At 37.9% G+C, this 13,666-nt stretch overlaps 1 protein-coding gene across 1 annotated transcript in view; it reads right to left on the bottom strand.

The window, feature by feature from the left end:
- Cntn5 (contactin 5) overlaps positions 1-13,666 on the bottom strand; it is a 515,033-nt gene that overhangs the window by 49,731 nt on the left and 451,636 nt on the right. Inside the window, exons 17-18 of the mRNA XM_052189412.1 lie at positions 4,177-4,247; positions 2,925-3,159 (exon numbers count right to left, since the gene is read on the bottom strand). Coding sequence (XP_052045372.1) covers positions 2,925-3,159; positions 4,177-4,247 — 306 coding nt within the window. The remainder of the gene's footprint in view (positions 1-2,924; positions 3,160-4,176; positions 4,248-13,666) is intronic.

Here is a 13,666-nt window from a genome sequence, read left to right as displayed (position 1 = left end):
ATGCACACACCCACATATGGATAGATAGATTTGCTTTTGATAGTCTCAGTACAGAGCTAAGGAGGTCTTTGAATTCATGATTTTCCTGGCCTAGAGCCTTGACTGGTGGCATTACATCTTTGAAATGGTCACTCTGGTTCAACCAAAGACTAAAGTGACTAAAATGCAGTGCAATTCCCCTTTTGATGACATAATAAATGTTGACCTGCTATTATTGTTTCTTTGCAGTAATTATTTAAAAGAATACTTCAGAATACAGAGCAAATAAATGGAAATATAACTTTAGCATTATGAGCATTTCAGAAGCATTCTACTTTAAAACCTTCCCTGTTAAGTAAAAGAATGCTAGACAATTGACTTGGGATCACATAGTGTGGCTGCAGGTGAAGTTAGCTGCCTCTTGCAATCCTCTGTTGTACTCTTTTTTGGCAGATGTGATTTAAAGATGCAAACTATCATGCTTAACAAAAATTTGCAATTTTGTAAATTTAATTCTAAATAAAATTTAGATCTCAGAGTAAAGTTATATTACATGTATTGAACAACTGGCATATTTCATAGTTCCATTGCCAAACAAAGTATTACAATGAAATATTTTATAGCAATGACTTCAGTGTCTTTGAAAGGAAGTATGGATGTTTTCTTTCTAACTTGAAAGAAAAGTCTCCAAAAGCAAGCTGCTTCATGTTTAAGAACACATAGCTCAAAAATCTTGAAAGAATGAAAGAAAAGAAAGAGAGAAAGAAAGTGAAAAAGAAAGAAAGTAAAAGAAAAAAGGAATGCAGAAGACTGCTATAATTTAATTTCAAAGCTAGAATGAAAAACTGTTTAAAATTGTGTTCTTACAAAACACAGCCCTGGCACTGACAACAAGACTTGTTTTCAGATTTCTGTAACTCACTGTGAGCTCTGCTGCCATGCACTTAGTAATTTCTTTGAAGAAAATTTAAAATATTAGTGCTGTGTACTCTCTGGCAAGATACATGCGACCAAACAGTTGTTCGGAGTGAAAAATCATATATGACATCTTTAATGTCCACATTCCCAGTAAGACAGTACCGAGAAAAGCAAATGTTTAAAAGGAAGCGATTTATTTACTTTTTATTATTGTAGATTTATGTATAGGTGTGTGTGTCTATGTGCTTGAGTGTAGTGACTAAGAGACCAGAAGACAGCATCAGGTCCCTTGGAGCTGGAGTTACAGGTGCTGGTGAGCCGTCAGAGGAGGGCCTTTGAATAAGCAGGATGCGCTCTTAAACTGGTGAGCCATTTCTCCAGGCCCAAAGCCTATGCTGTTACTCCTATACTATGGCGTGTGTGTGTGTGTGTGTGTGTGTGTGTGTGTGTGTGTACGCGCGCACGCACGTGTGTGTGTAAAGCTCAGTGGTAGCATGTACTGTATACTCCACAAGCCTGTCTTTAGTAATGTGGATCTGAGTCTGTTTCTCAGGCTCCCCAAGACTGGTTCTTCTGAAAAGTAGACTTGGGCTTGGAATTATGACCTCAAACTCATTTTAAAATGAGTTTGGGTTAAATTAGATAAGTCTCTCTCTCCCTTTCTATCTCTTTCCTCCTCCCTCTCTCCCTCTCCTCCTCCCTCCCTCCTTCCCTCTCTCTTTCCCTCTACCTCATATCACCTTCTCTCTGTCTCTCTGTCTCTGTCTCTTTGTCTGTGTCTCTGTTTCTGTCTCTCTCTGTCTCTGTCTCTCTCTCTCTCTCTCTCTCTCTCTCTCTCTTCTCTCTCTCTCACACACACACACACACACACACACACACACAGAGAGAAAGCATGGCTGTATCTAACACAACCTGAAGTAATGTGTACATGAAAATCTTAGTGGAACTCCTGTAGCTCTTTAGTTGATTCTATTCCTCCTAGCTGTTCCCTTAGGATAAAGTTTTGCTCAGCTTCACAACTTGGCTCCGAATTACAAAGATGCATAGCAGCTTTTATTTGAAAGTGTATCTTACATAAATCAAGCACTACCCTTGTTTTTTTACATTCAAATGACCTTATTTATTTCTTCCCATGAAGCTCCCAGCACCAAACTTATTAGAAAATTTTGTGAGCTATTCACATGAGCATGAATGAAGCACCAGGCTCAGATAATGTTGACCTTGCTTATTTGAAAGGTCAAAGAGCTGTTGCCTTTGTGCAATATTTTATTTTGAATTATTCTTTTTTTTTTTACTTTAGCCTATCTATTGAAATCTCCATATGAGTAGAAATAAGGAGAAAGCCAAGGTCTCTCTAACTTTTTCTCTCAGAAGATAGCTCTTTTATATTTAAGCTTAAAGAAATTTAGGATCTTGATAGCAAAAGTTGGTTTTGTGGTTTAGCTACAGTACCTATAAAGAGTTGCTGGTTTTCAGTTCATTCTTTTGGAAGTGAGCACATTTACTCTCTAGATTCTACCACAGGTCAGTATGTAAGAATAGAAGAGCTCATGTACCTCATGACCACGTGCTATAGAAAAGTCAACGATTGATGGAGAGGTGTACAGCTAATTCTTGAGATATAATTGAGAGAAGCTTAATCTTTGGCAGGCTTTTCAGTTTCACTTTCTTTTTAGTTCCATTTGTTCAATAACACACACACACACACACACACACACACACACACACACACATTAAAGTATCCAGAGGAAATAACATACTCTATAGATTACTAATGTTATCCACTTAATGCAATATGCTGGTCATATATTATTAGTGAACAAAGAACATAAATCAACATATTTTACTTTGTTTTAAGTTTTAAAAAGATGAACTTATGAAAAGTTCTGTTAATTTCATCTAACAAGTATAATGGCTTAGATTTTCAATCTTTGGCTCACCAGTATTTTCCAAAACATGCACACAATGTCTCATTAAATGGCAAAATGCAATGTTGACATATAAAATGAATGGGTAAAGACACTGACCTCCCTCAGCTGAACAGATGACTACAATCTGGCTGAAAGGTCCATCACCTTTATTATTATAAACACCAACTTTGACTTCAAATGGTGTGAGAGGAGGGACACTTTCATCTCGGTAAATGAACTTGGAAGCATCAGAAGATGTAACCATTTTCTCCTTCCAGCCACGTGTTCCATTGGGTCTGAATGCCACTATGTAGCCAAAGCCTTCACCATTCTGAAACTCTTCTGATACTGGCTAAAGAAGAATAACACGGTTAATAGTCCACAAAACAACTGGCTAAGAAACACTCTCCTCTTAATGCTTAACTTTGCAAAGTTACAGAGAACTGTGTAAAAGAGTCTGAACTTTTTAAGAGACTGAAAGCTAAGGCAGCATATGTACTTTGGATTTAGATATACAAGATAAATAATGGAATTCTATCTGTTCATGTGTAAGGAAACACACAAAAGTATTGAAAACTCATGAAGTGAGATAGATGCATTCCAATTAGTCATGTATATGAGCAGATGATCTGTGGACACTCTTGTAGAGCTGAGCATTCTAGAGAAAGCTGTCATGATTGGGATAGAAGCCTGGCATCTCTAGTTAATGTTCTGCAGAGTGGTCTGGAGATTAAATTAAAGAGAGGTTAATGCAGGACCTATGTTCAGTGTTCTTTTCTTCAGTGTTTGTGTTTTCCTAATCGCAAAAACAAAGAAACAAACATCCACCCTAGACTGTCATTTTTTAAAAAAGTTCTCATGTTTCACATGGCTTACATTTAAATTTGCTTAAAAGTTTCAATGGTATATTACAGATGGAAGTAAATGTATTGACAAGCCAATGGAGTGATGTCACCAGCCACTGAGTAGCAGACTGCAATGCATTGTAGATAGCCAGACATTATGTAGTAAGCAATTTTTTTTTAGCTTGAATTCTAATTTAAAGAAAAACTATGTTCTGAGCAAAGGAAGAGATAAAATATATTAAATGAAGTTTGTAGAAGAGGATCAACAGAGACCAGAGGTAGGGAAATAAGTACCCCAGCAGAAATATGGAAAAAAGACAGAAAGTTTTATTTATGAAAGGAATGGGCCTAGAGTAAGGATGAGAGGGTTTTACCTGGACCATATTCCCCTGAGTTGTGGATCCTCATACTCCTTCTTCATTCAAACAGAAATATCTAGTCTTATACCAGGGCACGTTCTCCACGCATAGCCTTAGTTTCTAAGCAACAACCCCTTCTGATACTTGTAAAGATATTATTTTTACCTCCCAGGCAATGACCAATTCATGCCTTCTTCCACTTCTTCCACTCACATTGCTGGGTGCCGTCTTTGGAACTGTGGATAAAATGCATGGAAGCGGAAGAGAATGAATATATGTGCAATTTCGTTAACCTCAGCCCATTATCATCCAGCTTAAATGTGGGAGAGCTCGTAAATGAGTCAAATATTTGCTTTAAGAAAGATTTATCATATTAATATTGAGGCAAAATATATGATATACTTTGCTTTCTGGGGCAGCTTGATATTCACTTGATAGCTATAATATGTATTATATATTATAGAATTACTTGATACCTATAATATATAATATAAATAAATCATAACTAAGATCAGAGCTAAGGTCATTTATTAATGTTTGAGTAAATTTCACCCTTTAAACGACTCTCTATTCTTCTCTTTGCCACTGTTTGATTTCTTCTTATCATCTTTGCACCTACAAAGGTTCTGGTAAAATCTCCAGGTCCATAGCAGCACTATCTCAGGGAGCTCCAGTTTTAGGAAAATTACCCACAATGCTACTGTCTGAGAATGTACTTAAAAGAATAAGCATTAAAAACAACTGTCAATATCAATCTTTCTACTACTGCAAATACAGACTCACTTTGTGCAAGTTCTACAATTGAATAATGATTAAAAGAATAAATGTGTCAGAAGAATAAATTTCCCCTTCACTGCATCAAACTACACAATCTACAGCTGAAAGAGAACATGTTCAAATGAAGGGTAGTTAAATGAAGAAAACTATTAAAAGAAATTATTTCCAGGCTCTGTACCTGCATTGGCAATTTTACACTTCAGTCTTGCCTGTGTATGCCAGCAAATACTTAACATAATATTGATATGCACATAAACAATAAATCTATACCTATACATTACTTGTTGGAATGAAAAGCTATTAATTACTAGTATATATCTTATCCACCATTTTATATACTATGAAAATCCTGAAGTCCAATATTATGTAGTACTAGAAAGGTAAAATAAAGGATTCTTGGACCAGGGAAGTAGGTAAGAAAAGGCTGTGAATATATAATGATCTATACTAAAGTCAATAACTTTTGTGCAACCAGTCTTAGGCTGGTTGGCCTTGTGCTCTTTTTCCTAAGTCTTCTTTTCCTCAAGTACTTGCAAACATTACTAGTTCCATACTATACAAAGTTCAGCAGCTGTCCATGATTTTCTTTGACAGCCACATGCATTTTGGCTGTCATTATTCATCTATACAGTTCATTGCCATGGATTCCCTCAAAAGTATCTGAAATTTGGTTTTACTTGGTACAAAAGCATACAAGGGATTCAATGATGAAGAAAGGAACGTATTCAGGCACTGGCTAATATGTCCTAGTTAATATGAAATGCAAGGGAATCTTTAACATGCAGTTTTAAAAGCTTAGATTGAATTTTTTCTTCGTCCATTTCATACATACATATGGTTACTATAAACCCATATACTCTGGTTTGCTCCCTACCCCTCCTAATCCTTCATGCTATAATTCCTTTTTAAATATTATTTTTTCTTTCTGAGATTCACTGAGTTTAAAGAGAATCACTTTTGTGATCCCAGATTCAGAATAGTCAGACAAGAATATCTGCCTGGTGTGCCCCTCAGTGGACACACAGGTCATAATTATTGCTACTATGAAAACCTGAGATACAACCATATGCTGTGGAACTTTTCCTAAGAGAATCTGAGTGACATTGACTGTGACTTTAAATTTGTTTACTTTGTGGGCATCTGTATATGTGAGGCTTACAGTAGGGGTACTTGTAAAAACAATACATGCATTCCCATGGCTGTTAGTTTCATGTCTCCTCCATTCAAGCTAGAGTTTTCTGAGAAACAGATATTCGATTGAGAAAATGCTTCCATCATGTTGGCCTGCAGACATGCCTGTGGGATATTATCTTGAATGCTGATTGGTATGGGGGAGGGACAGCCCACTGCGGGTGTGCCAATCCTGGCAGGTTGTGCTAGCTTGTCTAAGAAAGCAAGCTGAGCAAAGCAAGGGAGAAATCTAGTGAGCAGCATTCCCCATGTCTTCTGTTTTAGTTTCTAATTTCCATTCATGATGGATTGCAAGTATAAATTGAGATAAACCCTTTCTTTTCTAAGTTGACCATCAGTGAATGCCTACTAAAAACAGTAGCAAATTTCATACATTTTATTAATACCTAGGCATTATGGTTTCATTTTAAGACATTTGTTTAATTAGAAAGTGAATACACCATTACTGATGCCATATTGTGCTCGCAGACAGGAGCCTAGCTTGGCTGTCCTCTGAGAAGCTCTACCAGCAACTGACTGAGATGGATATAGACATAGTCAGCCATTTGTCTAAGGTTGGGGACCCCTATAGAAGAGTCAGAAGAGGCATTCAAGAAGCTGAAGGGGATGGCAAACCCACAAGACTAACAGTATCAAGTAACCACAAGACTAGCAGTATCAAGTAACCCAGACCCCTGGGAGCTCCCAGAGACTAAACCAGGAACCAAAGAGCATACATACATGGGCTGGTCATGGCCCCCAGCACATAGGACTGACTTGTCTGGCCTCAGTGGCATACGATGTACCTAATCCTGTAGAGACTTGATGTCCCAGGGAAGAGGGATGTTTAGGGGGCATGAGGTGGGATTGTGTGGGGAGGTAAGAGGCATGGATGGGTCAGTGGGTCAGGGAACACCCTCTCAGAGACAAAGGATGGGATGAAGAATTCTGGGAGGGGGACCTGGAAGGGACAACATTTGGATAATAAAATAATTTAAGAAAAAGTGATTACATATACGTTAAGTACACATTTTACATTTATCCCTAACTATGTGTATTGAAATAACAACACAACTGAATGATACTGTTTTAATACTTTTTAGGGTAAGTTGTTTGTCTACATCATTGATTTAAGTTTATATCTGGAACTTAGATATTTAAATTCTCTTCTTTGAAAGAAAAGGCACTAAGAACTCATATTTCCATGCAAAGTTGTGACATGGGAAGATCCTGCTCTGTTTTGTTCAGTCCTTGTAATAACCGACTGCTGAAAGCTTCTGGGTAGGAGTTGTCCAATGAACTATTAGCTCCAAAGTGAGCATCTCTTGAAATACACTGAAATCTAAGGTGTAGAGTTGAATACAAAGAACTCTGAAGTTGATGGTCCTGAACATCTCAAAGGAGCCCTGTGTAGCCAATTTATGGTTTGGTTTGTAGAAAACATTTATGTTTTTCATAAATTTTAACTTTCTGACCAAAAATGTGTTTAAAAATCAACAGGTATCGCCTCTAGTAATGAGGCTAGAGACATGGCTTGGCACCCACATGGAAAACTCCTAAATATAGTAAATTCAGGTGCAGGAAAAAAATCTATTGCCCTCCTCTGGCCTCCACAGCATTGGAAACAAAAGTGGAGCACAGACATGCATGTAAAATAGAATATACATAAGGGGGTATAGTTCTGCCTCAAGCCCCAACTATACCATTCCTGGGTGTATATCCAAAAGATGTTTCACTGTACCACAGGAATGTTCATAGCAGCTTTATCTGGAATAACCAGAAACTGGAAACAAACTAAATATCTTTCAGCTGAAAACTGGATAATCTACACAATAGTTACATCTACACAATATAACACTGCTCAGCTATTAACAACAAAGGCATCATGAAATTTGCAGGTAAAAGGATGGAACTTGAGAATATCATCCTGGGTGAGGTAACCCAGAGCTAGGAAGACATGTATGGTATGTATGCATTTATAAGTGGAATTAGCCATAAAGTGCAGGATAACCAAGCTACAGTGCACAGACCCAAAGAAACTGGGCGGTAAGAACCTTCGAAGGGAGAATACTGGAATTTCATGGGAAACCAGATAGTCATCTGAGGTGGATGGAGAGCGGGAACTGGGTGTGAGAGGAGGTAGGAAGGGAATGGGGATGGCGAACAGGTGTGGAGGAATGGAAATGGGGGGGGGCATTTTCTGATGATGAGCTGGAGGCCTGGAACGGGGGAAGTTACAGGGAGTTTATGGGGGTGACTCAAACTGATATTCCTATCAGAGGGGGAGATAGAGACTGAAGTAACCAGGACTTCCAGAGAATGGAGGGGACTTCAATCCACCAAAAAAACCTTCAACCCAAAATTTGTCTTCTCAACAAGATGTGCAGAGATAACGTTGGAGGAGAGATGGAACTGAACAACCAATCTATATGACTGCCCCAACTCAAAACTAACTAACCTGGCACCATAGAGGCTCAGAGAGACTGAGCCAGCATCCAGGTAGCACTCAAGGACTGGACCTAGGCCCCCAACATGTTTGTAGCCGATATGTAGCGATCTTTACGCAGGTCCCCTAACAAGTGGACTGGGGATTATCTCTGACTCAGCTGTCTGCCACTGGGTACCCTTCCCTGTACCTGGACTGCCTGGTGGGGCCTGTCTGGGAGAGGAGATATGTAGTCCTGTTAGAACTAGATGGCTCAGTGTGAGAGGGGACCCAAGTGGAGCTTCCTGTTCTCTGAGGGCAGTGGGAGAGGGATTTGTAAGGGCGGGATTGAGAGGAGAGGGGGGTTGTTATAAGGATATGAAGTGAATTAAAAAATAAATTACTGGAAGAAAAAAAAGAATGGTGGAAATTTGAGGTTTCCAGTGACATATTAAGCAAAATAAAACTTTTTCTACATTAACATATTGATGTAAGTGTAATTTATAGGTTGAATTAAACCATAAATAATCTGTTTGGCAAGCTATACTTTGAAATCAAGCAGTTCAACATAACGTTTTGAGACAAGTTATACTATTGTCAAATACTCACTGTAAAGAACTATGATCGTCTCTTTTTCACTCTGTCTTCATTTTTAATGAGACATAGGTAGTACCAGAAGGAGCCGGAGAGTGACAGTGTTTTGATAATGCATATGTATGGATTTTGAAAGTCTATTAGTTACAATAGACAAAACTGGCAGGTCTTAAGAGCTGCAGCCCAGGCTGGTGCTTTGCTATTGGAATTTAAGTCTGAATTCTCTAATTCTGCTAAGCTTACATTTCTTAATAATATGCAGATATGATGGCTTGTATGGCCATGTATTTCCCTGTGTCAAGTTGGTGACACATGGTCATTATCTCTGCTATACCATGGTAGAGCTTGCTGATTTTAATTATATCCCTTTGTTTATAATACATTATGACATAAAACATTTGACTTAATCTTCCAGAGCTTTACTGGTCTGAAGGTTCTCTAATCCTTGTTAGAAACATGAAATCCATAACATTAAAATCTCACAAATGCTTTTTAGAGAAATGCATATTTTAAAGAATCAAATATATTATTTTCAGTGTAATTAGTAAGAAACTGATTCAGAATTAAGTATCAAGGCAATTTTCTCCCTCAGTCAGCTACTGATAAATGTCATGAACATGTTAACTCCAGGATTAAGTTTATACTCATACTGAACAGTTAAAGACCCATGCTCCCGCATTTATTTCTGAACAATCACTCTTCATGGACAGATGATCTAGTTGAGACTTTTTACACAAGCTGTTTCAGCTTTTATCTGGTACATTGGAATGTGAGCTATTCTCTCTCTTTTCTTATATATTTGGATTATCCTTTTAAGTATCTGGAATGACCTAAGTAGAAAGTATTGCCTTAGTGTAAACAAGCTAGATTATTATAGGGTTCTGGTAAAAAGCACAGTTTGAATAACATGTTACACTTTACCACTACAGCTTAATTAAAAACTAAACCAAAGAAAATGCATGCTCATTTAACAACATTTTTTTCTTCTTGCAAGTCTCCAATTTTTCTTACAGTAAGCACTTACATGGCTCATTAAATAATACAGCTTTGCTCGAGACCCAGGAAGTCACTGCACCTAAGAAGCTCAGTGGTGATCTCAGTAGCTGGTATGAATCAAACATGCTGGAGAGTGGAGAGGGAGGGGATCAGCTATACAGAAAAGGTGAGGTTGAATGGACACTTCAAAACATTTTTTTAATGGAATTGATGTCTACTCTAAATATATATTCCCATTAATAATTATCAAATAGGCTGACTTTGTACAAAGATTAAAAATTAGAGTCCCCCAAACCAGAAGTTCCCAAACTAACACCAAACACTAGCTGTGTTCCCTAAAGAGAAGTAGCTTTTGTTCTTCTCAGTGGAGCGTGCCCAAGGAGACAGAATGACAGCATCTTGGGACATGAGAAAGATCTGCAGAGTCTCAGCCATTCTGTCCCATAATTCTACTTGTCTTCGGAATGTATGAATACCTGCTTATCTGGTTAGATATTTTTTCTTTTTTCTCTTGAATTTTTCCAAGACAGGGTTTCTTTGTGTAGCCCTGGCTGTCTTAGGCCAAATTCTGTTGCCCAGGAGGGTCTCGAACTCACAGAGATCCATCTACCTCTGCCTCCCAATGGTGGAATTAAAGAAATGCATTACCACTGTTTAGCTGGTTAGGTTTTTTTAAAAAAAAAACAAGCAAACAAACAAACAAACAAACAAACAGTTTTTCCAGCAATCTTGGCTGGCTTTGAACTTGCTGTAGCCTAGACTGGTATTGACTTCCTGATTATCCTGTATCCATCTTTAACACGGATACTTACAGAGTAGCCACCATATCCAGAAATGGTATCTACTTGTAAAGCTTATCCTCACAAATATTTATCACAGTGCCTGGATTATAATTGATATTTTATAGTATGGTATTGTGTGCTGATAATACGGAAAGTTGAGTAAAGTCAATCCTGTGGTCTTGAAGTCACATATCCGTTGTGGTCATTTGTCTTTGTTTTGTCATAGGAACTATGTCTTCAGTCTTGACATAGCCAGCATTTACTTGGACATCCATGCAATATAGCCATTTTGATCTCAAGAGAAATTGCAAGCATATTTCAGGAAGTGTAGTACTTTTCTGAGTTATTAAACTTCTCAATAACAATTGTTATCAGTACACGCAAGGGGAAGGGGGACTCAGTGCATGCTATCTACCTCAACTCTTGTATTCTTCATTTGTAAAGATGATCAGTGAAGAAAGAAGATAAAACGGGTAGATGTTGTATCAAAATTTCTGATGTATGTGATATAAAACAAACTAAAGAAATGGCAAGAAGAAGGCCTGGAGAGATGGCTCCTTAATAATGAACACTGCTCCTGAAAGGACATCAGTTCAGCTTTCAATATCCATGTCCAGTGGCTCACAACTGCCAATCACTCCAGTTCCAGAGGGTTTGGATACCACACACACACACACACACACACACACACACACACACATACATGTAATTAAGCAATAAATAATATTTCTAAAAACAGAGAAGAAGGGGTGCCAAAGGAGACTAGCATACAAGAGGCTTCCCCTTGGAAGCAAGTTTGGTGTTAGAGCCTCAGCCCTGCTATTTACTTAGCAGACAACCTTGTACTTACTGCTAAGATTCCCTAGCTCTGCTTTGTGATTTGTGGCATGGGAGGAAGAGCTCCATTAGAGGACTGCTGCTTGCTGGGATAACTAAAGCATATGAAGAAGCTCAAGTGCTTAGCACAAAGCCTGAGATTGACGGGAATTACGCAGACAGGTGACACACAGTTTCCTTTTAGAAAGGCATCCTTTAGCGTCAGCAGACTGATTTGCCAGCTGCCTCTGAAATAGAGGCCTGCTTCTCAATTGCATCTTGGAGAGATTTGCCTGGACTAATGGGGCATTTGGATGGAAAGCTACTCTCTGCCCCATGAAGCATACTGCTATTTTCTTTGTTCTAATTATTGAGATTTGGTTTTAGGGGTCTGTTGCTTGCTATAATTTCTGTCTTATTTTAATCTTACAGGGGACTATTTATTTTACATAATATAATTAAATTACTCATTGCCTTGGAGAAAGTCATAATGTTCACTTAATAGTATAGTCTTTTAGATTTACCAACCATTTTAGCATAATATTTTATATTTTCTTTAAAACAGAGGAGGAAGACTAAAGTATTACAATGCACTCCCAGCTTGGACCCTACCTTTTACACAGCCGTTAACTGACCACTATGTACTTAATAATTGTGTCCAGTAAATAAGTCAGTCCAAATCATATTTGGCATGGTTTTCAAACTTCCATTCAATATCATTTAATGTCAGCGAAAAAAAATCCAGGCTTACCTTATGTGGTGTTACTATTTCTGTATGTTTTAGCTATTCTTTTTATTTTTTTAACTATAGAGGCAGACTATATATCTCTCACAACAGGCTTTTATTCTGTCTCCTCTATTAACTTTTGAAATTAGATTTTCTCAATAGCTGCCATGAACAGGGTCTCTGAGGATGCAAATGTAAAAACATATTTTCTTTTCAGGAACTAGAAGATAAAGTGCAGCTAAAGAGATCATAATTAAAAACGAACTGAGACTTTTTGTCACTTTAAGCTATGTCACCTCAGATGCTGGGGTGAGGGTGGGTTCAGAAAATGACAGGCTTGTGATGAGCAGGGTAGCCAATCTTACCATCCTATCACATCCTGTTCTCCAGCTTGTCGAAGTGCTCTCTCTCCAACCCCAATTGTCAATAGGGATAGACCATTTTCCTATCAAAGCAAATGGTAGAGGAGCAAGACAACCCTGCTAGATAGCTCAGTGCTTTCTTTTTCCAGTTGGAGACATTGAACTTCAGAGTTTTATACAAGCACACCTCATTTCACACCGAGCTACCTGAGCAGAGGTAAAAGTCAATCACATAACATGTTATATTTCTAGGACTTGAAAAGCATCTGTGCAGGATGGTCCCTGTGGGGCAGAGGACATTACTGAAGGAAGGCTGAGTAGGATCGATAGAATTAGGCCCACTAGTGGTTCCTACATCCCCAAAGATGCTAAACCTTTGTAGAAAAGTAGGCATGCAGGCAAAAGAAATCTTGGCACCATCTAACACCATCGAGAGACCACAGAGATGACATCATCTATGCAGGTATTACAAAGTAGGCAGTATGCATCTGGGAAGGGCTTTCATCTGCACATTTATTTGATACTGCTAGCTGCACGAGCATTGATCTCTTAAATGCACAGATAATATACTTTTCTTGTGTGGCCAGAAATATTTGTGTCATATTTCCCATTTCAGAGTCAAGAAATAACAGTGGACAGAATTCAATGTGCTAGGCAGCTACAGAGCTATTTCTGGAAAAAGCAATTTGATAAATTGTTTTTATTCAGTACTTGATTCTTTTCTCTGCTTCTTTAGTCTTCTTTTGCTGCAAAAATCAGGGAAAAATGTTACTTCTGGAGTAGTATCAATTTCCCCTTACACACTCTGTACTAGGTAATGTAATGGCTGTGTGTGAGGGTCAAAGTGGGCTTTCAGGGGAGATATTGAATCCAAATACATTTAGCTGAAAACATATCATCAATATAAAAAGAAAAATTTACATGACCACGATTGCTTAAATTACCATTTTGTAATATAATAACTCATTTAGTGATAGTGATAATCGCATAGATATTAATATTCATA

Source organism: Apodemus sylvaticus, chromosome 7 (genome assembly GCF_947179515.1).
Source record: "Apodemus sylvaticus chromosome 7, mApoSyl1.1, whole genome shotgun sequence".
Classification (NCBI taxonomy): domain Eukaryota; kingdom Metazoa; phylum Chordata; class Mammalia; order Rodentia; family Muridae; genus Apodemus; species Apodemus sylvaticus.
Note: the sequence above shows the minus strand (reverse complement) of the source record. Positions and strands in the feature narration are given on the sequence as shown.